The sequence below is a fragment of the Tachyglossus aculeatus genome, chromosome 2 (genome assembly GCF_015852505.1).
Source record: "Tachyglossus aculeatus isolate mTacAcu1 chromosome 2, mTacAcu1.pri, whole genome shotgun sequence".
NCBI classification, from domain to species: Eukaryota; Metazoa; Chordata; class Mammalia; order Monotremata; family Tachyglossidae; genus Tachyglossus; species Tachyglossus aculeatus.
The window spans coordinates 130,008,121-130,036,080 of record NC_052067.1 but is presented as its reverse complement, the minus strand read 5'-3'; the positions used below and the strand labels follow the sequence as shown (position 1 = coordinate 130,036,080).

Below are 27,960 nucleotides of genomic sequence, written 5' to 3'. Positions count from 1 at the left end.
ATGTATATATGTTTGTACGTATTTATTACTCTATTTTATTTGTACATATTTATTCCATTTATTTTATTTTGTTAATATGTTTTGTTTTGTTGTCTGTCTCCCCCTTCTAGACTGTGAGCCCACTGTTGGGTAGGGACCATCTCTATATGTTGCCAACTTGTACTTCCCAAGCGCTTAGTACAGTGCTCTGCACACAGTAAGTGCTCAATAAATACGATTGAATGAATGAATGAAAGAAGAGGAAGGGAGAGGGGGAAAGAAGGAGGGAGAGGAGAGAGGGGGGAAAGGGAGGAGAGACGGGAAACGGGAGGGAGGAAAAGAGAAGAGAAGGGAGAGAGGGAGGAAAGAAAGGGATAGAAGGAAGGAAAGAGAAGGGAGGGAGAGAGAGGGGGAGGAGGAGAGAGAGGAGGGAAAGAGGAAGATGGAGAAAGAAGAGGGAGGGGGGAGAGAAGACAGAGAAGGGGAAAGGGAGGAGAGACGGGAAAAGGGAGGGAGGAATAGAGGAGAGAAGGGAGAGAGGGAGGAGAGAAAGGGATAGAAGGAAGGAAAGAGAAGGGAGGGAGAGAGAGGGGGAGGAGGAGAGAGAGGAGGGAAAGAGGAAGATGGAGAAAGAAGAAGAGGAAGGGAGAGGGAGGGGGAAAGAAAGAGGGAGAAGAGAGAGGGGGAAAGGGAGGAGAGGCAGGAAAGGGGAGGGAGGAATAGAGGAGAGAAGGGAGAGAGGGAGGAGAGAAAGGGATAGAAGGAAGGAGAGAGAGGGAGAGGAGAGAGAGAGGAAGGAAAGAGGAAGATGGAGAAAGAAGAGGAAGGGAGAGGGGGAAAGAAAGAGGGAGAGAAGAGAGGGGGGAAAGGGAGGAGAGACGCGAAACGGGAAGGAGGAATAGAGGAGAGAAGGGAGAGAGGGAGGATAGAAGGAAGGAAAGAGAAGGGAGGGAGAGAGAGGGGGAGGAGGAGAGAGAGGAGGGAAAGAGGAAGATGGAGAAAGAGGAGGAAGGGAGAGGGAGAGGGGGGAAAGAAAGAGGGAGAGAAGAGAGAGGGGGAAAGGGAGGAATAGAGGAGAGAAGGGAGAGAGGGAGGAGAGAAAGGGATAGAAGGAAGGGAAGGGAGGGAGAGAGGGGGGAGGAGGAGAGAGAGGAGGGAAAGAGGAAGATGGAGAAAGAGGAGGAAGGGAGAGGGGAAAAGAAGGAGGGAGAGAAGAGAGAGAGGGGAAAGGGAGGAATAGAGGAGAGGAGAGAGGGAGGAAAGGGATAGAAGGAAGGGAAGGGAGGGAGAGAGAGGGGGAGGAGGAGAGAGAGGAGGGAAAGAGGAAGATGGAGAAAGGAGAGGAAGGGAGAGGGAGAGAGGGGGAAAGAAGGAGGGAGAGAAGAGAGAGAGGGAAAGGGAGGAATAGAGGAGAGAAGGGAGAGAGGGAGGAGAGAAAGGGATAGAAGGAAGGAAAGGGAAGGGAGGGAGAGAGGGGGGAGGAGGAGAGAGAGGAGGGAAAGAGGAAGATGGAGAAAGAAGAGGAAGGGAGAGGGGGAGAGGGGGAAAGAAGGAGGGAGAGGAGAGAGAGGGGGAAAGGGAGGAGAGACGGGAAACGGGAGGGAGGAAAAGAGAAGAGAAGGGAGAGAAGGAGGAAAGAAAGGGATAGAAGGAAGGAAAGAGAAGGGAGGGAGAGAGGGGGGAGGAGGAGAGAGAGGAGGGAAAGAGGAAGATGGAGAAAGAAGAAGAGGAAGGGAGAGCGGGAAAGAAAAGGTGGTGGGAGAGAAGGCCAGGCAGGTCTGGGAAGAAAAAGGAAGCGACATGAGGAGAAGGGGCGGGGGGGGGGGGGCGGGAGGGGGTGAGCGGGGCGTCCTGAGCATGCGCGTGCGGGCGGGCTGGCGCAGGCCCCGTGGCCCGGGGGGCGGGGCCGGAGCGGCGGGCGGTGATTGGGCGGGGCCCTGGGGGGGGGGACCCCGGACGGTGATTGGTCGGCGCGCGGAGGGGCGGGCGGGGATTGGGCGGGGCCCGGGGGGCGGGGCCCGAGGGGGGCGGGTCCGCGCCTCCCGCCCGGCGTGCGGCGGGATTAGTCGAGCGGAGCCGGGAGCCGCCCGGGGGGACACCGGCTCGGCCGCGCCCGGCGACCAGGAGGAGGAGGGGGGGCGGCGGCGGCGGCGATGATGATGTGCGCAGCGACCGCCTCCTCCTCCTCCAACGCCGCCGCCTCCTCCTCCGCCGCGTCCGCCTCCACGGGCCCCGCCGGCTTCTTCCCCGCCGCCTTCGTGTCGTGCCCGGCGCCGGGGGCGCTGCTGATGCCGGGCCCCGAGGGACCCGCGGCGGCCGCTGCGGTGGCCGCGGCTACTGCTGCGGCGGCGGCGGCGGCGGCGGCGGCGGCTGCGGCGGCGGGGCTGGGGCTGGGGCTGCTGCCGGCCGACTCCCGCACCCATTACCAGCTGCTGCTGTCGGGCCGGGCCCTGGCCGACCGCTACCGGAGGATTTACACCGCCGCGCTCGGAGAGCGGGACCAGGGCGGGGCCGGCGCCAACCCCCAGGCCTCCAGGTACGGGCCCCCCCCCCCCCCGCCCCGGCGCGGGCACGCGCGGCGCGCCGCCGCCTCTCCCTCCCCGCGGGGTCGCGCGGCCGCCCGGCTCCTTCTGTGCGCGCATGCGCCTGCCCGGCTCTGCGCGCGCGCGCAGGCGCGCGTTCGCCTCTGTTCCTGCGGGCGCGCGCGTCGGACGGTCTCCGCGCTCTGCTCAGTCGGCGTTGCGCGCATGCGCGTCTCTGCCTGCGCGCGTGCGCGAATTCATTCATTCATTCATTCATTCAGTCGTATTTAGTGAGCGCCTACTGTGTGCAGAGCGCTGTGCTAGGCGCTTGGGAAGGACAAGTTGGCAACCTAGAGAGGCGGTCCCCACCCAACAACGGGTTAATCTGGCCCTGCTTGGGCGCGCGCCTCTGTGAATTCACTCATTCATTCATTCGTTCATTCAGTCGTATTTAGTGAGCGCCTACTGTGTGCAGAGCACTGTGCTAGGCGCTTGGGAAGGACAAGTTGGCAACGTGCAGAGACGGTCCCGACCCAACAATGCGCGCGTGTGTGAATTCACTCATTCATTCATTCAGTCGTATTGAGCGCCTACTGTGTGCAGAGCACTGTACTAAGCGCCTGGGAAGTCCAAGTTGGCAATATAGAGAGGCGGTCCCGACCCAACAACGGGTTAATCTGGCCCTGCTTGGGCGCGCGCGTGGGTGAATTCACTCATTCATTCAGTCAGTCGTATTTATTGAGCGCTTACTGTGTGCAGAGCACTGTACTAGGCGCCTGGGAAGTCCAAGTTGGCAACATATAGACGGTCCCGACCCAACAACGCGCGCATGTGCGAATTCACTCATTCATTCATTCAGTCGTATTTATTGAGCGCCTGCTGTGTGCAGAGCACTGTGCTAAGCGCCTGGGAAGTGCAAGTTGGCAACATATAGAGACGGTCCCGACCCAACAACGGGTTAATCTGGCCCTGTTTGGGCGCGCGCCTCTGTGAATTCACTCATTCATTCAGTCGTATTTATTGAGCTCTTACTGTGTGCAGAGCGCTGTACTAAGCGCCTGGGAAGTACAAGTTGGCAACATATAGAGACGGCCCCTACCCAACAGTGGGCTCACAGTCTCCCAAGCACTTACTTAGTACATTCATTCATTCATTCAATCGTATTTATTGAGCGCTTACTGTGTGCAGAGCACTGTACTAGGCGCTTGGGAGGTACAAGTGGGCAACATAGAGAGACGGTCCTGACCCAACAACGGGTTAATCTGGCCCTGTTTGAGCGCGCGCCTGTGTGAATTCACTCACTCATTCATTCAGTCATATTTATTGAGCGCTTACTGTGTGCAGAGCGCTGTACTAAGCGCCTGGGAAGTACAAGTTGGCAACATAGAGAGACAGTCCCTACCCAACAGTGGGCTCACAGTCTCCCAAGCACTTAGTACATTCATTCATTCATTCATTCGATCGTATTTATTGAGCGCTTACTGTGTGCAGAGTACTGTACTAGGCGCTTGGGAAGTACAAGTCTGCAACTTAGAGAGACGGTCTCGACCCAACAACGGGTGAATCTGGCCCTGCTTGGGCGCGCGCGTGGGTGAATTCACTCATTCATTTATTAATTCATTCAGTCGTATTTAGTGAGCACTTACTGTGTGCAGAGCACTGTGCTAGGCGCCTGGGAAGGACAAGTTGGCAACATGCAGAGACGGTCCCGACCCAACAATGCGCGCATGTGTGAATTCACTCATTCATTCAGTCGTATTTATTGGGCTCTTACTGTGTGCAGAGCACTGTGCTAGGCGCTTGGGAAGGACAGGTTGGCAACCTAGAGAGGCGGTCCCGACCCAACAACGGGTTAATCTGGCCTTGTTTGGGCGCGCGCCTCTGTGAATTCACTCATTCATTCATTCATTCATTCAGTCGTATTTGTTGAGCACTTACTGTGTGCAGAGCACTGTACTAGGCGCCTGGGAAGTACAAGTTGGCAACATAGAGAGACGGTCCCGACCCAACAACGGGTTAATCTGGCCCTGTTTGGGCGCGCACCTGTGTGAATTCACTCATTCATTCAGTCGTATTTATTGAGCGCTTACTGTGTGCAGAGCGCTGTACTAGGCGCCTGGGAAGTACAAGTTGGCAACATATAGAGACGGCCCCTACCCAACAGTGGGCTCACAGTCTCCCAAGCACTTAGTACATTCATTCATTCATTCATTCATTCATTCAATTGTATTTATTGAGCGCTTACTGTGTGCAGGGCACTGTACTAGGCGCCTGGGAAGTACAAATTGGCAACATAGAGAGACAGTCCCTACCCAACAGTGGGCTCACAGTCTCCCAAGCACTTAGTACATTCACTCATTCATTCAATCGTATTTGTTGAGCGCTTACTGTGTGCCCAGCACTATACTAGGCGCTTGGGAAGTACAAGTTGGCAACATAGAGAGACGGTCCCGACCCAACAACGGGTGAATCTGGCCCTGCTTGGGCGCGCGCGTGTGTAAATTCATTCATTCATTCATTCATTCAGTCGTGTTGAGCGCTTACTATGTGCAGAGCACTGTACTAGACGCCTGGGAAGTCCAAGTTGGCAACATATAGAGACGGTCCCGACCCAACAACGCACGCACGTGTGAATTCACTCATTCATTCATTCAGTCGTATTTGTTGAGCGCTTACTGTGTGCAGAGCACTGTACTAGGCGCTTGGGAAGGACAAGTTGGCAACATAAAGAGACGGTCCCGACCCAACAACGGGTTAATCTGGCCCTGTTTGGGCACGCACCTGTGTGAATTCACTCATTCATTCAGTCGTATTTATTGAGCGCTTACTGTGTGCAGAGCGCTGTACTGGGCGCCTGGGAAGTACAAGTTGGCAACATATAGAGACGGCCCCTACCCAACAGTGGGCTCACAGTCTCCCAAGCACTTAGTACATTCATTCATTCATTCAGTCGTATTTATTGAGCGCTTACTGTGTGCAGAGCACTGGACTAAGCGCTTGGGAAGTACAAGTTGGCAACATAGAGAGGCGGTCCCGACCCAACGGCGGGTGAATCTGGCCCTGCTTGGGCGCGTGCTTGTGTAAATTCATTCATTCATTTATTCAGGCACATTTATTGAGCACTCACTGTGTGCAGAGCACTGTACTAAGCGCCTGGGATGTACAAGTTGGCAACATAGGCGGTCCCGACCCAACAACGGGTAAATCTGTCCCTGCTTGGGCGCGCGCGTGGGTGAATTCACTCATTCATTCATTCAGTCGTATTTATTGAGCGCTTACTGTGTGCAAAGCACTGTACTGGGCGCTTGGGAAGTACAGCGTGGTTCAGTGGAAAGAGCCCGGGCTTTGGAGTCAGAGGTCATGGGTTCGAATCCCGGCTCTGCCACATGTCTGCCGTGTGACCTTGGGCAAGTCGCTTAACTTCTCTGGGCCTCAGTTACCTCATCTGTAAAATGGGGGTGAAGACTGTGAGGCCCATGTGGGACAGCCCGCTTACCTTGTATCCCCCCCCGCGCTTCGAACAGTGCTTTGCACATAGTAAGCGCTTAACAAATGCCATTATTATTATTATTATTATTATTATTATTATTGTTACAAGTCGGCAACATATAGAGACGGTCCCGACCCAACAACGGATGAATCTGGCTGAGCCCGCTGTTGGGTAGGGACCGTCTCTCTATGTTGCCAATTTGTACTTCCCAAGCGCTTAGTACAGTGCTCTGCACATAGTAAGCGCTCAATAAATACGATTGATGATGATGATGATGAATCTGGCTCTGCTTGGGCGCGCGCATGCGCGCGTCCGTTTGGCCCCCTTTTGCGCCCTTGTCAGTCTGCGTTGCGCGCATGCGTCTCTCCTCGTGCGCGTGTGGAAATTCATTCCTTCAGCCGTATTTAGTGAGCGCTTACTGTGTGCAGAGCACTGCACTAAGCGCTTGGGAAGTGCAAGTCGGCAACATAGAGAGACGGTCCCTGCTCACTCACTCCCTCAGTCGTACTTATTGAGCGCTTACTGCGTGCAGAGCACTGTACTAAGCGCTTGGGAAGTGCAAGTCGGCGACATAGAGAGACGGTCCCGACCCAACAACGGGTGAATCTGTTCCTGCTTGGGCGTGCGCGTGCGCTTGGCAGTCTGCGTTGCGCGCATGCGTCTCTCTGCTTGCGCGCTCGTGTGTGTGTGTGTGTGTGTGTGTGTGTGTGTGTGAATTCATTCATCCAGGGGCTACCAATCAATCTGCGCATCAATCAATCAATCCATCAATCGTATTTATTGAGCGCTTACTATGTGCAGAGCACTGTACTAAGCGCTTGGGAAGTACAAATTGGCATCACATAGAGACAGTCCCTACCCAACAGTGGGCTCACAGTCTAAAAGGGGGAGAGGAGTTTCTGCATCAGGCAGAAACTCCTCAGCCTGGGCTTCAAGGCTGTCCATCACCTCACCCCCTCCTACCTCCCCTCCCTTCTGTCCTTCTCCAGCCCAGCCCGCACCCTCCGCCCCTCCACCGCTGATCTCCTCACCGTTAGGCCTCGTTCTCGCCTGTCCCGCCGTCGACCCCCGGCCCACGTCCTCCCCCGGGCCTGGAATGCCCCCAATCCCTCTGCCCCCCCACCAAGCTAGCTCTCTTCCTCCCTTCAAGGCCCTGCTGAGAGCTCACCTCCTCCAGGAGGCCTTCCCAGACTGAGCCCCTTCCTTCCTCTCCCCCTCCTCTCCATGCCCCCATCTTACCTCCTTCCCTTCCCCACAGCACCTGTATATATGTATATATGGTTGTACGTATTTATTACTCTATTTTACTTGTACATATCTATCCTATTTATTTTATTTTGTTAGTATGTTTGGTTTTGTTCTCTGTCTCCCCCCTTTTAGACTGTGAGCCCACTGTTGGGTAGGGACTGTCTCTATTTGTTGCCAATTTGTACTTCCCAAGCGCTTAGTGCAGTGCTCTGCACACAGTAAGCGCTCAATAAATACGATTGATGATGAGGATGATTCATTCCATCGTATTTATTGAGCGCCTACTGTGTGCACAGCACTGTAGTAAGCGCCTGGGAAGTACAAGTTGGGAACATAGAGAGACGGTCCCCACCCAACAACGGGTGAATCTGGCCCTGCTTGGGCGCGCGCGCGCGCGCGCTTGGCCGTCTGCGTTGTGCGCGCGCGTGCATGGCAGCCTGCGTTGTGCGCGTGCGTGTTTGGCAGTCTGCGTTGTGCGCGCGCGCTTGGCCGTCTGCGTTGGGCGCGCGCTTGGCCGTCTGCGTTGGGCGCGCGCTTGGCCTTCTGCCTTGTGCGCGCGCTTGGCAGTCTGCGTTGGGCGCGCGCACGCGCTTGGCCTTCTGCGTTGTGCGCATGCGTTTCTCTGCGCGTGAATTCATTCATGCAATCGTATTTATTGAGCGCTTACAGTGTGCAGAGCACTGTACTAAGCGCCTGGGAAGTACAAGTCGGCAACATAGAGAGACGGTCCCTGCCCAACGGCGGGTGAATCTGCCCCTGCTTGGTCGCGTGCGCGCGCTTGTCAGACTGCCTTGCGCGCATGCGTGAATTCATTCATCCCATCGTATTGAGCGCTTACTGTGTGCAGAGCACTGTACTAAGCGCCTGGGAAGTACAAGTCGGCAACATAGAGAGACGGTCCCTACCCAACAACGGGTGAATCTGGCCCTGCTTGGGCGCGCGCGCTGTCTTGTCAGTCTTCCTTGCGCGCATGCGTCTCTCTGCCTGCGCGTGCCCGCGCGTGGGTGAAGTCATTCATTCAGTCGTATCTATTGAGCACTTACTGTGTGCAGAGCACTGTGCTAGGCGCTTGGGAAGTACACGTGGGCAACATAGAGGCGGTCCCTACCCAACAACGGGTGAATCTGGCCCTGCTTGGGGGCGCGCGCGTGCGCGTGCGTGAATCTGTCCCTGCCAGGGCGCGCGCGTGCGTGAATCTGTCCCTGCCAGGGCGCGTGCGCGCGTCTATCTGTCCCTGCCAGGGCGCGCGCGCGCGCCTGTCTGCTCCTGCGAGGGTGCGCGCGTGCGTCTGTCTGCCTCTGCCCGCGCGTAATTAATAATAATAATAATAATAATAATAATAATAATAGTAATAATGAAGGCATTTAATAAGCGCTTAGTATGTGCACAGCGTATTTGTCAGTCTCTGCTTTGCCCGCGTGCGTCTCGTCCTGCGCGCGCACGCGTCTTCCTGTCCCTGCCCGAGCGCGCGCGCGCGCGCCGGACCCGCGGGAAAAGGCTCAGCCCCCGCGGTCCTTCCCCCAGTTATTTATTTCATTCATTCAGCCGCTGTTTATGGAGCCATTGCCGGGCGCAAAGCCCTGTAGTGAGCGCTCGGGAGAGGGCAGAGGGGCGCATTCCCTGCGCACGGCCAGCGGGCCCCGGGGAGGGGGATGGGGAGGAGGGCGCGGCGGCTGATGGGGCGCGGGGCGACCAGGTTAGGAGCCGTTCGCCAGGAGGCCCGGGGCGAGGAGCAGAGGATCACGGGAGGGGGCAGCCCTGGGCGAGGAGCAGAGGATCACGGGAGGTGGCAGCCATGGGGGTGGAGCAGAGGATCACGGGAGGTGGCAACCTTGGGGGTGGAGCAGAGGATCACGGGAGGTGGCGGCCCTGGGGGAGGAGCAGAGGATCACGGGAGGTGGCAGCCTTGGGGGGTGGAGCAGAGGATCACGGGAGGTGGCAGCCCTGGGGGAGGAGCAGAGGCTCATGGGAGGTGGCAGCCCTGGGGGAGGAGCAGAGGCTCATGGGAGGTGGCTGACCTGGGCGAGGAGCAGAGGATCACGGGAGGTGGCAGCTCTGGGCGAGGAGCAGAGCATCACGGGAGGTGGCAGCTCTGGGGGTGGAGCAGAGGATCACGGGAAGTGGCAGCTCTGGGGGAGGAGCAGAGGATCTCGGGAGGTGACAGCTCTGGGGGTGGAGCAGAGGATCATGGGAGGTGGCAGCCTTGGGGGGTGGAGCAGAGGATCATGGGAGGTGGCAGCTTTGGGGCAGGAGCAGAGGCTCATGGGAGGTGGCAGCTCTAGAGGAGGAGCAGAGGATCACGGGAGGTGGCAGCCCTGGGGGAGGAGCAGGGGCTCATGGGAGGTGGCAGCCCTGGGGGAGGAGCAGAGCATCATGGGAGGTGGCAGCTCTAGGGGAGGAGCAGAGGATCACGGGAAGTGGCAGCTCGGGGAGGAGCAGAGGATCTCGGGAGGTGGCAGCTCTGGGGGAGGAGCAGAGGATCACGGGAGGTGGCAGCCCTGGGGGAGGAGCAGAGGATCACGGGAGGTGGCAGCCCTGGGGGAGGAGCAGAGGATCACGGGAGGTGGTATCTCTGGGGGAGAAGCAGAGGATCACGGGAAGTGGCAGCTCTGGGGGAGGAGCAGAGGATCTCGGGAGGTGGCAGCTCTGGGGGAGGAGCAGAGGATCACGGGAGGTGGCAGCCCTGGGGGAGGAGCAGAGGATCACGGGAGGTGGTATCTCTGGGGGAGAAGCAGAGGATCTCGGGAGGTGGCAGCCTTGGGGGGTGGAGCAGAGGATCACGGGAGGTGGCAGCCTTGGGGGAGGAGCAGAGGCTCACGGGAGGTGGCAGCCTTGGGGGTGGAGCAGAGGATCACGGGAAGTGGCAGCTCTGGGGGAGGAGCAGAGGATCTCGGGAGGTGGCAGCTCTGGGGGAGGAGCAGAGGATCACGGGAGGTGGCAGCCCTGGGGGAGGAGCAGAGGATCACGGGAGGTGGTATCTCTGGGGGAGAAGCAGAGGATCTCGGGAGGTGGCAGCCTTGGGGGGTGGAGCAGAGGATCACGGGAGGTGGCAGCCTTGGGGGAGGAGCAGAGGCTCACGGGAGGTGGCAGCCTTGGGGGTGGAGCAGAGGATCACGGGAGGTGGCAGCCCTGGGAGAGGAGCAGAGGATCATGGGAGGTGGCCGACTTGGACGAGGAGCAGAGGATCATGGGAGGTGGCAGCTCTGGAGGAACAGCAGAGGATCATGGGAGGTGGCAGCTCTGGAGGACAGCAGAGGATCACGGGAGGTGGCAGCCTTGGGGGCGGAGCAGAGGATCACGGGAGGTGGCAACCCTGGGCATCAGGCTGGATGCACCCTCCTGTTTTTTCCTCTTTTTTTCTGCACCATCACCGCCGCTTGCATTCATGCATTCAGTCATATTTGTCGAGCGCTTACTGTGTGCAGAACACTGGACTAAGCGTTTGCAGGGCCCGGACCCCCACCTCCCTTTTAATAATAATAATAATAATGATGGCATTTGTTAAGTGCTTACTTTGTGCAAAGCACTGTTCTAAGCGCTGGGGAGGTTACAAGGTGATCAGGTTGTCCCACGGGGGGCTCACAGTCTTAATCCCCATTTTACAGATGAGGGAACTGAGGCATAGAGAAGTGAAGTGACTTGCCCACGCAGCTGACAGTTGGCGGAGCTGGGATTTGAACCCATGACCTCTGACTCCAAAGCGCAGGCTCTTTCCATTGAGCCACGCCCCTTTTCTCCCCTTGCACCCTGCCCCCCAGGATCTGTCCGGTGTTGGGTAGGGATTGCCTCTCTTTGTTGCCTAATTGTACTTTCCAAGCGCTTAGTGCAGTGCTGTGCACACAGTAAGCACCCTGGCTGTCTCCCCCATCTTCTAGACTGTGAGCCCATTGTTGGGTAGGGATTGTCTCTGTTGCCGAATGGTACTTTCCAAGCCCCTAGTACGGTGCTCTGCATGCAATAAGCGCTCAGTATATACGATTGAATGAACGAATGAATAAATACGACTGAATGAATCCATCTCCTTGGGGCTGACGGTTGCGAGAAGGCAGCAGCAGCAGATGGCCGAGCAACGGCAAGCAGGTGGCATTTGGGGGGTGGAGGGGTTAGAGAAAGAGCCCGGTTGGAGGGTGGTGCCCACAGAGCGGGTATGGTAATCTTAAAGGGGACCTTTTTTCATTTTCTTCTAACCCCATGGTGATGATGGTATTGGCCACTTACTGCAGGCCCGGCACTGTACTAAGAGCTGGGGTGGATACAAGTAAATCTCCCCCTTCTAGACTGTGAGCCCACTGTTGGGTAGGGACCGTCTCTGTATGTTGCCAACTTGTACTTCCCAAGCGCTTAATGCAGTGCTCTGCACACAGTAAGCGCTCAATAAATACGATTGAATGAATGAATGAATGAATGAATGAAATCAGGTCGGACACAGTCCCTGCCCCACGTTGGGCTCGGCCTCAATCCCCATTTTGCATCTTCCCCCTTCTAGACTGTGAGCCCGTTGTTGGGTAGGGACCGTCTCTATGTGTTGCCGACTTGGACTTCCCAAGCGCTTAGTACAGTGCTCTGCACACTGTAAGCACTCAATAAATACGATTGAATGAATGTGAGGCCCAGAGAAGTGAAGTGACTTGCCCAGGGTCACCCAGCAGGCAAGTGGCAGAGATAGGATTAGAACCCATGACTTTCTGACTGCTCTATATCCGCTAGGCCGTGCCACCGCTCATCACCCGATGTGGCGGTTTCAGTGGGCCTCTCGTAGCATCTCCGGTCCTGCCGAGATACTCAGTTCTCGGGGTTGAGGATGATAATAATAATAGTAATAATAATGGTACTTCTTAAGTGCTTACTATGTGCCAAGCACTGTTCTAAGCACATAGGTGCATACAAGGTAATCAGGTTGGGCACAGTCCCTGTCCCACATAGGGCTCACACTCTTAATCCCCATTTGAGGTGACGGGAGGCGGCGGAGGCTATGGAGGCTCAGGGGACAGGAGAGGGGCAGCCTGAGGAGGCTGAGGGGACAGGAGGGGGGAGGCTGAGGGGACAAGACAGGGGGAGGCTAGGAGGCTGATGTGGCAGGAGGGGGGAGGCTGAAGTGACAGGAGAGGAGGAGGCTGAGGGGACAGGAGAGGAGGAGTTTGAGGGGACAAGAGAGGACGAGGCTGAGGGGACAGCAGAGGATAGTTTGAGGGGACAAGAGAGGACGAGGCTGAGGGGACAGGAGAGATGGAGGCTGAGGAGACAGGAGAGGGGGAAGCTGAGGAGGCTGAAGTGACAGAAGAGGAGGAGGCTGATGTGGCAGGAGAGGGGGAGACTGAGGAGGCTGAGGGGACAAAAGAGGGGGAGGCTAGGAGATATATATATATATATATATAGGATGTATATATGTTTGTACATATTTATTACTCTATTTTACTTGTACATATCTATTCTATTTATTTTATTTTGTTAGTATGTTTGGTTTTGTTCTCTGTCTCCCCCTTTTAGACTGTGAGCCCACTGTTGGGTAGGGACCGTCTCTATGTGTTGCCAATTTGTACTTCCCAAGCGCTTAGTCCAGTGCCCTGCACACAGTAAGCGCTCAATAAATACGATTGATGATGATGATGATTTGTCAGAGGAGGTAACTGAGGCCGAGAGAAGTGAAGTGGCTCGCCCGAGGTCACACAGCCGACACGTGGCGGAGCCAGGATTAGAACCCATGACCTTCCGACTCCTAGCCCCGGGCTCTATCCGCTAAGCCGTGGTGGGAGAGTCACTCGTGTTTATTGAGTGCTTACCGTGTGCAGAGCAATCAATCCATCAATCAATCAATCGTATTTATTGAGCGCTTACTGTGTGCAGAGCACTGGACTAAGCGCTTGGGAAGTACAAGTTGGCAACATACAGAGACAGTCCCTACCCAACAGTGGGCTCACAGTCTAAAAGAGCACTGTAGTAAGCGCCTGGGGGAGTCCAATGTCAATAAACAGACGCTTCCCCTACCCACGAGGAGAGCTGGATGACCCCGCTGGAAACCGTGAGAGCTGTTGGGACGCCCCACCGTCCCGAGAAGGCCCTCCGCGACTGCCGGACTGCACTGCGGCCGAGCCTCCTCCCCTACCGCCGGCCTGGGGGTGGGTTCCTCTTTCTCCGCTTCTCCAACGACGCGGGGAGAGTTGTCACTTTCATTTTCCTTTTCTCGAAAAAAGAGCCGAGAACCCTCTCACCGCTTCCTCTCTCCGTGTCCCCTACGCGCCTTCCACCCCTAAGGAGACTGACTCGTTCCTCCGGTTCAGGGTTTGGGGACAGAAATCGGGAGTTGGCTTTGTATTTTTTTCCAAACGTGCCTCGTATCCGGGCCCCTCCACCCCCCGCAATCTGCTTAGAGGAAAAGCGAGACGCTCTGTGGAATGAATTATTTATTTATTTATTTTACTTGTCCGTATCTATTCTATTTATTTTATTTTGTTAGTAGGTTTGGTTCTGTTCTCTGTCTCCCCCTTTTAGACTGTATATATGTATACCTGCATACAGGTACATATATACCTGTATATATGTTTGTACATATTGGAGGAGCAGCGTGGCTCAGTGGAAAGAGCCCGGGCTTTGGAGTCAGAGGTCATGGGTTCGAACCCCGGCCCCACCACGTGTCTGCTGTGTGACCTTGGGCAGGTCGCTTCACTTCTCGGAGCCTCAGTTACCTCATCTGTAAAATGGGGATGAAGCCTGCGAGCCCCATGCGGGACAACTCGATCACCTTGTATCCCCCCCCAGCGCTTAGAACAGTGCTTTGCACATAGTAAGCGCTTAACAAATGCCATCATTATTATTATTATTATTATTACTCTATTTATTTATTTTACTTGTGTACATATCTATTCTATTTTATTTTGTTAGTATGTTTGGTTTTGTTCTCCGTCTCCCCCTTTTAGACTGTGAGCCCACTGTTGGGTAGGGACTGTCTCTCTATGTTGCCAACTTGTACTTCCCAAGCGCTTAGTCCAGTGCTCTGCACACAGTAAGCGCTCAATAAATACGATTGATGATGATGATGATGAGACTGTGGGCCCACTGTTGGGTAGGGACCGTCTCTATATATTGCCAACTTGTACTTCCCAAGCTCTTAGTACAGTGCTCTGCACATAGTAAGCACTCAATAAATACGATTGATGATGATGATGATGAGACTGGGCCCACTGTTGGGTAGGGACCGTCTCTATAGGTTGCCAACTTGTATATCCCAAGCGCTTAGTCCAGTGCTCTGCACACAGTAAGCGCTCAATAAATAACGATTGATGATGATGATGATCGTGAGCAAAATGCCCATTGGGCCAGCAAAAACCATCAAAATCAACTTCCCTTCTCGCCTACGGCAAAGGGGGTGTAAATTTTAAGGGCGCCTTTCTGTTGAACTGAGTGTCCTGAGAGATATAGAGGTGGGGCCGGGAAGACTCCTCTCTTGCTGCGATGCAAGCAGGGAGAATATGCAATCTTCTGATTTTCGTGGCCATTGACGGTGGCGGTTCCAGGCGACTACCTACCGGGTATCTCGGTTTCCAGGGAATTAGTATATATCCCCGCATCCTATCGAACTGGAAGGCTTAGGTGGCTGTTTTCTTTCCAGCGAATGAGTGTCTATCCCCGCATCCTATCGAACTGGAAGGCTTAGGTGGCTGTTTTCTTTCCAGCGAATGAGTGTCTATCCCCGCATCCTATCGAACTGGAAGGCTTAGGTGGCTGCTTTCTTTCCAGCGAATGAGTGTATATCCCCGCGTCCTATCGAACTGGAAGGCTTAGGTGGCTGTTTTCTTTCCGGCGAATGAGTGCATATCCCCACATCCTATCGAACTGGAAGGCTTAGGTGCCTGTTTTCTTTCCAGCGAATGAGTGTATATCCCCGCATCCCATCGAACTGGAAGGCTTAGGTGCCTGTTTTCTTTCCAGCGAATGAGTGTATATCCCCGCATCCCATCGAACTGGAAGGCTTAGGTGGCTGTTTTCTTTCCAGCGAATGAGTGTCTATCCCCGCATCCTATCGAACTGGAAGGCTTAGGTGGCTGTTTTCTTTCCAGCTAATGAGTGTCTATCCCCGCATCCTATCGAACTGGAAGGCTTAGGTGGCTGTTTTCTTTCCAGCGAATGAGTGTCTATCCCCGCATCCTATCGAACTGGAAGGCTTAGGTGGCTGCTTTCTTTCCAGCGAATGAGTGTATATCCCCGCGTCCTATCGAACTGGAAGGCTTAGGTGGCTGTTTTCTTTCCAGCGAATGAGTGTGTATCCCCACATCCTATCGAACTGGAAGGCTTAGGTGGCTGTTTTCTTTCCAGCGAATGAATATATATCCCCGCATCCTATCGAACTGGAAGGCTTAGGTGGCTGTTTTCTTTCCAGCGAATGAGTGTCTATCCCCGCATCCTATCGAACTGGAAGGCTTAGGTGGCTGTTTTCTTTCCAGCGAATGAGTGTCTATCCCCGCATCCTATCGAACTGGAAGGCTTAGGTGGCTGTTTTCTTTCCAGAGAATGAGTATATATTCCCGCATCCTATCGAACTGGAAGGCTTAGGTGGCTGTTTTCTTTCCGGCGAATGAGTGTATGTCCCCGCATCCTATCGAACTGGAAGGTTTAGGTGGCTGTTTTCTTTCCAGCGAATGAGTATATATCCCCGCATCCTATCGAACTGGAAGGCTTAGGTGGCTGTTTTCTTTCCAGCGAATGAGTGTCTATCCCCGCATCCTATCGAACTGGAAGGCTTAGGTGGCTGCTTTCTTTCCAGCGAATGAGTGTATATCCCTGCGTCCTATCGAACTGGAAGGCTTAGGTGGCTGCTTTCTTTCCAGCGAATGAGTGTATATCCCTGCGTCCTATCGAACTGGAAGGCTTAGGTGGCTGTTTTCTTTCTAGCGAATGAGTGCATATCCCCGCATCCTATCGAACTGGAAGGCTTAGGTGGCTGTTTTCTTTCCAGCGAATGAGTATATATCCCCGCATCCTATCGAACTGGAAGGCTTAGGTGGCTGTTTTCTTTCCAGGGAATGAGTATATATCCCCGCATCCTATCGAACTGGAAGGCTTAGGTGGCTGCTTTCTTTCCAGCGAATGAGTGTCTATCCCCGCGTCCTATCGAACTGGAAGGCTTAGGTGGCTGTTTTCTTTCCAGCGAATGAGTGTCTATCCCCGCATCCTATCGAACTGGAAGGCTTAGGTGGCTGTTTTCCCCCCGAGACAGAGGCCTGGACGGAGCCAAGTTAGGGTCTCGACACCATTACCGCCTCTCTGTCTCTCTCTCCATTTCGGCCCATCACGTGGAAGCACACCGCTCGATCTTTTAGAAAGGCTAACCGTTTCTTCCGGAGCCGAATTGCTATTTTCTTGGACTGTGGGATTGGTTTTAGCGCCGTAGCCCTACTGCTCCCTCGTAAAAACCCTCACCTCCTCCTGAAACTGAGCTTCGTTTGTCGGTTGACCATAATTTAGAGGCCGGTTATGTGTAAACATATTGTTTTACTCTGCTTCTGCTTCTTTTAGACTGTGAGCCCACTGTTGAGTAGGGACTGTCTCTATATGTTGCCAGTTTGTACTTCCCAAGCGCTTAGTACAGTGCTCTGCACATAGTAAGCGCTCAATAAATACGATGGATGATGATGATGAAAGAAAAGCTCGGCTTCTTGAACGCAGAAAGGTTCTAGAGGTTTCTATAGCTAAACCGCACTGGGAGAGGGGGAGGTCAGAGGGACCGTCTCTATATGTTGCCAACTTGTACTTCCCAAGCGCTTAGTACAGTGGTCTGCACACAGTAAGTGCTCAATAAATACGATTGAATGAAAGAATGAGATGAAGTGCAGATTATTATAGGATCTGCCGGCAGAAGTGAGTGACTTCTGGGTGAAGTAGTGGGGCTGAAGAGGTATCTGGAGGTTCTCTAGATGGTAATAATAATAATAATAATAATGGCATTTATTAAGCGCTTACTATGTGCAAAGCACTGTTCTAAGCGCTGGGGAGCTTACAAGGTGATCAGGTTGTCCCACAGGGGGCTCACAGTCTTCATCCCCATTTTACAGATGAGGTAACTGAGGCACAGACTTGCCCGAAGTCACACAGCTGACAATTGGCGGAGCCACGATTTGAACCCATGACCTCTGACTCCAAAGCCCGGGCTCTTTCTACTGAGCCACACTGCTTCTCTAAGCTCGTTGTGGGCAGGGAATGCATCTACCACCTCTGTGGGGTTTTTTTGTTTGTTTTTGCTTTTGTTTTTATGGGTTTTTGTTTTTTAAGCGCTTACTATGTGCCAGGCACCGCCCTAAATGCCGGGGTAGATTCGAGATTGGAAACCGTCCAAATCCCACGTGGGGCTCACGATCTTAATCCCCCTTTTGCAGATGAGGTAACTGAGGCCCAGAGAAGTGAAGTGACTTACCCAAAGTCACACAGCTGACAAGTGGCGGAGCCGGGATGAGAACCCAAGTCCTCCCCATCCACTACGTCATGCTGCTTCTCATCGCAGTGTTGCACGACTGTATTACATTGTACTCCCCTAAGCGCTTAGTACAGTGCTCTGCGCGCAGTAAGCGCTCAAGAAACATGGAAATATGATGGATTGGAAAGCTGTGCAGGTTCCTGAGTCCCGGGGGCTCCGGCGGAGCTAGGTTACCATTAATTTGGATTTCACTCTGACTCGAGGAAATACGTGACTTTTTTGGATGATGGCTCTTCGCTTCTGCTGTTGGGATTCCATACCTGTGTATTACTCTTTATTTATTTATCTTACTTGTACATATCTATTCTATTTATTTTATTTTGTTAGTACGTTGGGTTTTGTTCTCCGTCTCCCCCTTCTAGACTGTGAGCCCGCTGTTGGGTAGGGACCGTCTCTACGTGTTGCCGACTTGTACTTCCCAAGCGCTTAGTACAGTGCTCTGCACACAGTAAGCGCTCAATAAATACGATCGATTGATTAGTGTGGACCGGGGGTCGATGGCGGGGCAGGCGAGAACGAGGTACAGTGAGTCGCCCAAGGTCACACAACAGACAAGTGGCGGAGGCGGGATTAGAACCCACAACCACTGACTCCCGAGCCCAGGCTCTTTCCACCGGGCCACGCTGCTTCCACGATCTTGGAGCCTTTCCCAGGATAGGCAAATGCCGCTCCCCAGTCGCCGTCGAATGCTCCGGTCGGGTCGGCGCAGGCAGGTGGAGAAATCCTGGTGAGGTACAGAGAAGCAGCGTGGCTCAGTGGAAAGAGCCCGGGCTTTGGAGTCAGAGGTCATGGGTTCAAATCCCGGCTCCGCCAACTGTCAGCTGTGTGACTTTGGGCAAGTCACTTAACTTCTCTGTGCCTCAGTTACCTCACCTGTAAAATGGGGGTGAAGACTGTGAGCCCCCCATGGGACAACCTGATCACCTTGTATCCTCCCCAGCGCTTAGAACAGTGCTTTGCACATAGTAAGCGCTTAATAAATGCCATTATTATTATTATTATTATTACAGCAGTTTTTGGACGTCCCTCACGCTGCAAAGATAATAGTTGCTGAGGGTATGGATTACAGAGGACGGAACAGGAGAATCAGCCTGGCCTAGCCGAGAGCGCGTGGGTCTGCCAGTCGGAATCCTCAATCAATCAATCAATCGTATTTATTGAGCGCTTACTGTGTGCAGAGCACTGTACTAAGCGCTTGGGAGGTACAAGTTGGCAACGTATAGAGACGGTCCCTACCCAACAGTGGGCTCACAGTCTAAAAGACTCCTTCTGCTATTTGTCCTGTGTGTGACCTTGGGGAAGTCACTTCATTCCTCTGGACCTCACTTCCTTCATCTGTCCAGTGGGCATTAATCAATCAATCAGTCAATCGTATTTATTGAGCACTTACTGTGTGGAGAGCACTGTACTAAGCGCTTGGGAAGTACAAGTCGGCAACACATAGGGACAGTCCCTACCCAACAGCAGGCTCACAGTCTGGAAGGGGGAGACAGAGAACCAAACCAAACATACTAACAAAATAAAATAAATAGAATAGATATGTACAAGTAAAATAAATAGAGTAATAAATATGTACAAACATATATACATATATACAGGTATATATATGTGCCAGAGACTGTACTAAGCGCTGGGGTGCGTACAAGTAAATTGGGTTAGACACTGCCCCTGTCCCTCATGGGGCTCACAGTGGGGATGTGCTACCGTGGTAGTTGTTCAACGCTTACTATGTGTCAAGCACTGTACTAAGCGCTGGGGTAAATACAAGATAATCAGGTCCCAAAAGGGGTCCAGAGTCCAAGCAGGAGGGAGAACAGGTCTTGAATCCCCATTTGGCAGATGAGGGAACTAAGGCTCAGAGAAGTGAAGTTCATTCAGAAGCAGCGTGGCTCAGTGGAAAGAGCCTGGGCTTTGGAGTCAGAGGTCATGGGTTCGAATGCCGACTCCGCCACATGTCTGCTGTGTGACCTTGGGCAAGTCACTTAACTTCTCTGAGCCTCAGTTACCTCATCTGCAAAATGGGGATTAAGACCGTGAGCCCCAAATGGGACAACATGATCACTTGTATCCCCCCAGTGCTTAGAACGGCACTCTGCACATAGTAAGCGCTTAACAAATGCCATCATTATTATTATTATTATTCAATCGTATTTACTGAGCACTTACTGTGTGCAGAGCACTGGACTAAGAGCTTGGAAAGCTATTTGTCCTGTGTGTGACCTTGGGGAAGTCACTTCATTCCTCTGGACCTCACTTCCTTCATCTGTCCAGTGGGCATTAATCAATCAATCAGTCAATCGTATTTACTGAGCACTTACTGTGTGGAGAGCACTGTACTGAGCGCTTGGGAAGTACAAGTCGGCAACACATAGAGACAGTCCCTACCCAACAGCAGGCTCACAGTCTGGAAGGGGGAGACAGAGAACAAAACCAAACATACTAACAAAATAAAATAAATAGAATCGATATGTACAAGTAAGATAAATAGAGTAATAAATATGTACTTTAGGCATGTACATTAAGACTGCAAGCCCCCTGTGGGGCAGGGACTGTGTCCAACCTGACTAATTTGTATCTACCACAGTGCTTGGTATTTAGTAAGCGCTTAGCAAGTACCATAATTATTATTATTACTGTGAATGAAGATTTGGAAGGCTTGTGCCCCATGACTGTGTGGTAGTCACCCCCGGGTCTGGCCACTACCAGCCCAAGTTGTTCGTGGGTTCCAGGGTAGCTCCATATTGTTTCTGCGTTCTTGAGTTGGGTGACATTCAGGTAAGCGCTTAGTACAGGGCTCTGCACGCAGTAAGCGCTCAAGAAATACGATCGATTGATTGAATGATCGATTGAATCCCCTTTTAGACTGTGAGCCCACCGTTGGGTAGGGACTGTCTCTATATGTTGCCAACTTGTACTTCCCAAGCGCTTAGTACAGCGCTCTGCACACAGTAAGCGCTCAGTAAATACGATTGCTTGATTGATTGATTGAATGAATAATAATAATAATAAAAATGGTGGTATTTGTTAAGCACTTACTACGCGCCAGGCACCGTCCAAGGCGCTGGGGAGGCTACAAGCAAATCGGGTTGGCCGCAGTCCCCGGTCCCACGGGGGGCTCACAGTCTCCATCCCCATTTTACGGATGAGGGAACCGAGGCCAGGAGAAGTGAATTGACTTGCCCAAGGTCACACGGGAGGCAGGTGGCGGGGCCGGGATTAGAACTCATGATGCTGTGACCCCGCCGGGATTAGAACCCATGACGTTCTGACCCCCCAGGCCCGTGCTGGTGGGTTGTGTGGGATCATTTCTGGAAACTTTTGTTCCCGTTTGGCCCTGGGAAGGTCGGGGGAGGCTCCCGCATCCGTACGGAAGCGGAGAGTGTGGCCAGGCGGGAGCACAGGCGGCCATTGCCTGTAACGAGCGCAGTAGAATAATAGTGGGGATAGGGGCAAGGGCTCAGTGTGTGCCAGGCATTGTGCTAAGCTCTGTGGTACGTGCAAAATCATCAGGTCACGCACAGTTCCTGTTCTTTGGGCTGAAAGGGGAGGGAGAACAGGAAATAGAGAAGCAGCGTGGCTCAGTGGAAAGAGCCCGGGCTTTGGATTCAGAGGCCGTAGGTTCAAATCCCGCTGCGTCAATCGTCAGCTGTGTGACTTTGGGCAAGTCACTTCACTTGCCCTCCCTCTGCCCATCCGCCAAGCTCGCTCTCTTCCTCCCTTCAAGGCCCTGCTGAGAGCTCACCTCCTCCAGGAGGCCTTCCCACACTGAGCCCCTTCCTTCCTCTCCCCCTCGTCCCCCTCTCCATCCCCCCCGTCTTACCTCCTTCCCTTCCCCACAGCACCTGTATATATGTATATATGTTTGTACATATTTATTACTCTATTTTACTTGTACATATCTATTTTATTTATTTTATTTTGTTAGTATGTTTGGTTTTGTTCTCTGTCTCCCCCTTTTAGACTGTGAGCCCACTGTTGGGTAGGGACTGTCTCTGTATGTTGCCAACTTGTACTTCCCAAGCGCTTAGTACAGTGCTCTGCACACAGTAAGTGCTCAATAAATACGATTGAATGATTGATTGGTTCACTTCTCTGGACCTCAGTTCCCTCATCTGTAAAATGGGGATGTAGACTGTGAGCCCCCCGTGGAACAACCTGATCACCTTGTAACCTTCCCAGCGCTCAGAACAGTGCTTTGCACATAGTAAGCGCTTAACAAATGCCATCATTATTTTTATTATTATTATTATTATTATTATTATTATTATTCTTATTATTATTATTACATCCCCATATGAGGAAACCGAGGCACAGAGAAGTTGCGACTTGCCCAAGGTCACTCCACAGGCAGGCAGGCAGGCTCTGGAACACGGATTAGAACCCAGGTCATCTGACTCCCAGTCCTGTGCTCTTTCCAATAGGCCATGCTGTTTCTAACACCTGCTTTTTTTCCCTATCTGGAAAGCTGGTCTAGGAGCCAAGTGGATTGATTTATTTCATTCTTGGCACCCAGTGTAGTCCACCTGTATATATGTTTGTACATATTTATTACTCTATTTATCTATTTTACTTGTACATATCTATTTTATTTATTTTATTTTGTTAGTATGTTTGGTTTTGTTCTCTGTCTCCCCCTTTCAGACTGTGAGCCCACTGTTGCGTAGGGACTGTCTCTATATGTTGCCAACTTGTACTTCCCAAGCGCTTAGTACAGTGCTCTGCACACAGTAAGCACTCAATAAATACGATTGATTGATCTGCCTCAGGGGTAAAAGCAGATAGAGTAATCTTGTCTATATTTGTTTATCCGGCCTGTGACACCGAAACAGGAAATAGAGTAACTTTCTTTTATGGTGTTTGTTCAGCACTTAACCACTGCCAACCTCTGTACTACACCCAGGGGTAGATACAAGCTCATCAGGTGGGACAAGGGCCGGGCTCACAGTCTTGGGGTGAATAAAGGCTGCAAATCCAAGCACGGGATGATGCTTCAAAGCCCTACTGAGAGCTCACCTCCTCCAGGAGGCCTTCCCAGACTGAGCCCCCTCCTTCCTCTCCCCCTCCTCTCCCTCCCCATCCCCCTCCGCCTTACCTCCTTCCCCTCCCCACAGCACCTGTATAGATGTTTGTACGTATTTATCACTCTATTTTATTTGTACATATTTATTCTATGTATTTTATTTTGTTAATATGTTTTGTTTTGTTCTCTGTCTCCCCCTTCTAATAATAATAACGTTGGTATTTGTTAAGGGCTTACTATGTGCCAAGCACTGTTCTAAGCGCTGGGGTCGATACAAGGTAATCAGGTTGTCCCACGAGGGGTTCACAGTCTTCATCCCCGAGGGAACTGAGGCCCAGAGAAGTGAAGTGACTTGCCCCAAGTCACACAGCTGACAGGTGGCGGAGCCGGGATTTGAACCCACGGCCTCTGACTCCAAAGCCCGGGCTCCTTCTGCTGAGCCACGCTTCTAGACTGTGAGCCCGCTGTTGGGTAGGGACCGTCTCTATATGTTGCCAACTTGGACTTCCCAAGCGCTTAGTACAGTGCTCTGCACACAGTAAGCGCTCAGTAAATACGATTGATTGAATGAATGAATGAATGCAGAAAGGAGAGGGAGTTAGGGCAGCGAGGGTTTAGTTGGGGAAGGCTTCTCGGAGGAGGTGTGATTTTAATAAGACTTTGAAGGTGAGGAAAGTGATCGTCTGTGGGATATAAAGAGGGAGGGAGAAGGGGGCAAACCAGTGAAACACACACATTGAAGTTGTTCAGCAAGTAAGCAGGAAAAAAGAAAAGAAATCCTTTGTTGCTTGCTTGGCTCCCTGGAGTTGGCTACTCTGCCTGGAGCTCTGCAAGTCGCAAAATATTAATAATTATGACATTCGTTAAGTGCTTATTCAGTTGGACACAGTCCCTTGTCCCACGTAAGGCTCACGGTCTCAATCCTCGTCCCACGTAGGGCTCACGGTCTCAATCCTCTCCATCCTCAGTTTGCAAATGAGGTAATGGAGGCCCAGAGAAGTGAAGTGACTTGCCTAAGGTCACACAGCAGACAAATGATGGAGCCGGGATTAGAACCCATGACTTTCTGACTCCCGGGCTTGTAATGTGTCTGCCGTGCCAACAGTAATAATAATAATAATGATGGTATTTGTTAAGCACTTACTATGTGCAGAGCACTGTTCTAAAGCGCTGGGGGGGATACAAGGTGATCAGGTTGTCCCACGTGGGGCTCGCAGTCTTCATCCCCATTTTACAGATGAGGGAACTGAGGCTCAGAGGAGTTAAGTGACTTGCCCAAGGTCACACAGCAGACATGTGGCGGAGTCTACATTCGAACCCATGACCTCTGACTCCAAAGCCCGGGCTCTTTCTGCTGAGCCACGCTGCTTCAGTACAAGTGCAACAGTGAGGTTTGATGAGGGATCTTTTCCTGGGAGGTGGAACTCCGTGTTCAGTTATTCTGATATAATAATAATAATAATAATAATTGTGGTATTGGTTAAATGCTTACGAAATGCAAGGCACTGTTCTCAGTGCTTGTACACACACAGCTGAGTTAAAAAAAATCCTTATTTTCCTATATATAGAAAATTATATACAATCATCTAATTAGAAGAGAAAATGGATATAATGCCACAAAGACAGCCTAGCGGGATTTGTTCCCTTTGATTTTTAAGCTCAGCAATTATCCAGAGTGTCTGCGTGGAATGGATGTGGCCTCAAATCTATACTTCTGTTGTTGCTGAATGTGGAAACTGGTTATCTATTGCCAGTTATGGATAGTGTGCCATTAAAACTTTCACTTTTCCACCCTGCGTGCTTAATGGGTAGTGGAGTTTAATGGTTGTTTCACGACGTCGGGGACACGTTCGTATCCTGTCCGTCCAAATTTGCTACCACGTTAATCCGAGCACTGAGCCTGTCCTGCCTTGACTTCATCGGCCTCCCTGCCTCCCGTCTCTCCCCACCCCAGTCCATCCTTCACTCCGCCGCCTGGATGATTTTTCTACAAAATCAATCAATCAATCGTATTTATTGAGCGCTTACTGTGTGCAGAGCACTGTACTAAGCGCTCGGGAAGTACAAGTCGGCAACACGTAGAGACGGTCCCTACCCAACAGCGGGCTCGCAGTCTAGAGTTTAGTCCACGTTTCCCCACTTCTCATGAACGTCCAGTGGTTGCCCATCTGCTGGCAACAGAGAAGCAGCGTGGCTCAGTGGAAAGAGCCCGGGCTTTGGAGTCAGAGGTTGTGGGTTCAAATCCCGGCTCCGCCAATGGGTGACTTTGGGCAAGTCACTTCACTGGGCCTCAGTTCCCTCATCTGTAAAATGGGGATTAAGACTGTGAGCCCTACGTGGGGCAACCTGATCACCTTTGTATCCCCCCCCGTGCTTAGAACAGTGCTTTGCACATAGTAAGCGCTTAACAGACACCATCACCGTCCACCTCCGCATCAAACAGAAACTCCTCATCATTGGCTTTAAAGCACTCAGTCACCTCACTCCTTCCTCCCTCACCTCAATCAATCAATCAATCAATCAATCGTATTTATTGAGCGCTTACTATGTGCAGAGCACTGTACTAAGCGCTTGGGAAGTACAAATTGGCAACATATAGAGACAGTCCCTACCCAACAGTGGGCTCATCGCCTAGTAAGACCCAGCGTCGCTCTTTTAATGCCAACCTAATCACCGTTGCTCTCTGGTCTGTCTCGCTACCAATCAATCAATCGTATTTATTGAGCGCTTACTGTGTGCAGAGCACTGTACTAAGCGCTTGGGAAGTACAAGCTGGCAACACATAGAGACGGTCCCTACCCCACAGTGGGCTCACAGTCTAGAAGGGGGAGACAGAGAACCTCTCGCCCACGTCCTGCCTGTCTCTGTCTGGCCTGGAACGCCCTCCCTCTTCCTATCGGACAGACAATGACTCTCCCCCACTTATATAATGGCATTTATAATGGCATTTATTAAGCGCTTACTATGTGCAGAGCACCGTTCTAAGCGCTGTGGAGGATACAAGGTGATCAGGTTGTCCCGGGAGGGGCTCACAGTCTTAATCAGGCAGAAACTCCTCACCCTGGGCTTCAAGGCTGTCCATCACCTCGCCCCCTCCTACCTCCCCTCCCTTCTGTCCTTCTCCAGCCCAGCCCGCACCCTCCGCTCCTCCACCACTAATCTCCTCACCGTACCTCGCTCTCGCCTGTCCCGCCATCGACCCCCGGCCCACGTCCTCCCCCGGGCCTGGAATGCCCCCAATCCCTCTGCCCATCCGCCAAGCTCGCTCTCTTCCTCCCTTCAAGGCCCTGCTGAGAGCTCACCTCCTCCAGGAGGCCTTCCCAGACTGAGCCCCTTCTTTCCTCTCCCCCTCGTCCCCCTCTCCATCCCCGTCTTACCTCCTTCCCTTCCCCACAGCACCTGTATATATGTATATATGGTTGTACATATTTATTACTCTGTTTATTTATTTATTTATTTATTTTACTTGTACATTTCTATCCTACTTATTTTATTTTGTTGGTATGTTTGGTTCTGTTCTCTGTCTCCCCCTTTTAGACTGTGAGCCCACTATCGGGTAGGGACTGTCTCTATGTGATGCCAATTTGTACTTCCCAAGCGCTTAGTACAGTGCTCTGCACATAGTAAGCGCTCAATAAATACGATTGATTGATTGATTGATTGATTAATCCCCATTTTACAGATGAGGCAACTGAGGCCCAGAGAAGCGATGTGACTTGCCCAAAGTCACACAGCTGACAGGCGGCAGAGCCGGGATTTGAACCCATGGCCTCTGACTCCAGAGCCCGGGCTCTTTCCACTGAGCCATGCTGCTTCCCCACTTCAAAGCCTTAATCAAGGCCCATCTCCTCCAAAAGGCCTTCCGTGACTAAGCCCCCCTTTCCTCTTCTCCCACTCACTTCCATGTCTTCACCTTTTTATTTTATGGCATTTATTAAGCACTTACTATGTGCAAAGCACTGTTCTACCTTTCCATTTGTACCCTTTATTCACCCCTTCCCTCAGCCCCACAGCACTTATCCGTAATACATTTCCTCAGTTACCTCATCTGTAAAATGGGGATTAAGACTGTGAGCCTCACGTGGGACAACTTGATCACCTTGTATCCCCCCAGCGCTTAGAACAGTGCTTGGCACATACTAAGCGCTTAACAAATGCCATTATTATTATTATTATTATTATTATTATTATTATTATTATTTTCCTGTCTGTCTCCCCGTCTAGACCGTAAGCTCGCCGTGGGCAGAGAACGTGTCTACCAACTCTGCTTTATAATAATAATTATTGCGGCACCTGTCAAGCGCTTACTATGTGCCAAGCACTGGGGTAGATGCAGAGGAAGCAGGTTGTCCCTCGTGGGCCTCCAAGTCTTAAGCCCCATTTTACAGATGAGGTAACAAGCCCAGAGAACTGAAATGGCTTGCCCAAGGTCACACACAGCGGACGAGTGGCAGAGCCAGGATTAGAACCCGAGACCTGACTCCGAAACCTGTGCTCTTTCCACTGAGCCTCTCCCAAGATGGCTCAGTGCTCTGCACACAGTAAATGCGACTGATTGATAACTTAGGCAGTACTGATATTGATTGATAAATTAGGCAATAAGAGAAGCAGCGTGGCTCAGTGGAAAGAGCGCAGGCTTTGGAGTCATTCATTCATTCATTCAATCGTATTTATTGAGCGCTTACTGTGTGCAGAGCACTGTACTAAGTGCTTGGGAAGTCCAAGGAGGCAACATATAGAGACGGTTCCTACCCAACAACAGGCTTGCAGTCTAGAAGTTAGTACAGTGCTCTGCACACAGTAAGCGCTCAATAAATACGATTGATTGATAGAAGGGGAGACAGACAACAAAACAAAACATGTAGGCAGGTGTCAAAATCGTCAGAACAAATAGAATTAAATTCCTTCCTCTCCCCCTCGTCCTCCTCTCCATCTCCCCCATCTTACCTCCTTCCCTTCCCCACAGCACCTGTATATATGTATATATGTTTGTACGTATTTATTACTCTATTTATTTATTTTACTTGTACATATCTATTCGATTTATTTTATCTTGTTAGTATGTTTGGTTTTGTTCCCTGTCTCCCCCTTTTAGACTGTGAGCCCACTGTTGGGTAGGGACTGTCTCTATATGTTGCCAACTTGTACTTCCCAAGCGCTTAGTACAGTGCTCTGCACACAGTAAGCGCTCAATAAATACGATTGATTGATTGATAGAAGGGGAGACAGACAACAA

The 27,960-nt window shown here is 52.1% G+C and overlaps 1 protein-coding gene across 1 annotated transcript in view; it reads left to right on the top strand.

The window, feature by feature from the left end:
• Positions 1-2,132: 2,132 nt before the first annotated feature.
• The window catches only part of MYCBP2 (MYC binding protein 2), a 404,370-nt gene continuing 378,542 nt past the window's right edge, over positions 2,133-27,960 (top strand). The window contains exon 1 of the mRNA XM_038763035.1: positions 2,133-2,515. Within this exon, the coding sequence (XP_038618963.1) occupies positions 2,133-2,515 (383 nt within the window). The remainder of the gene's footprint in view (positions 2,516-27,960) is intronic.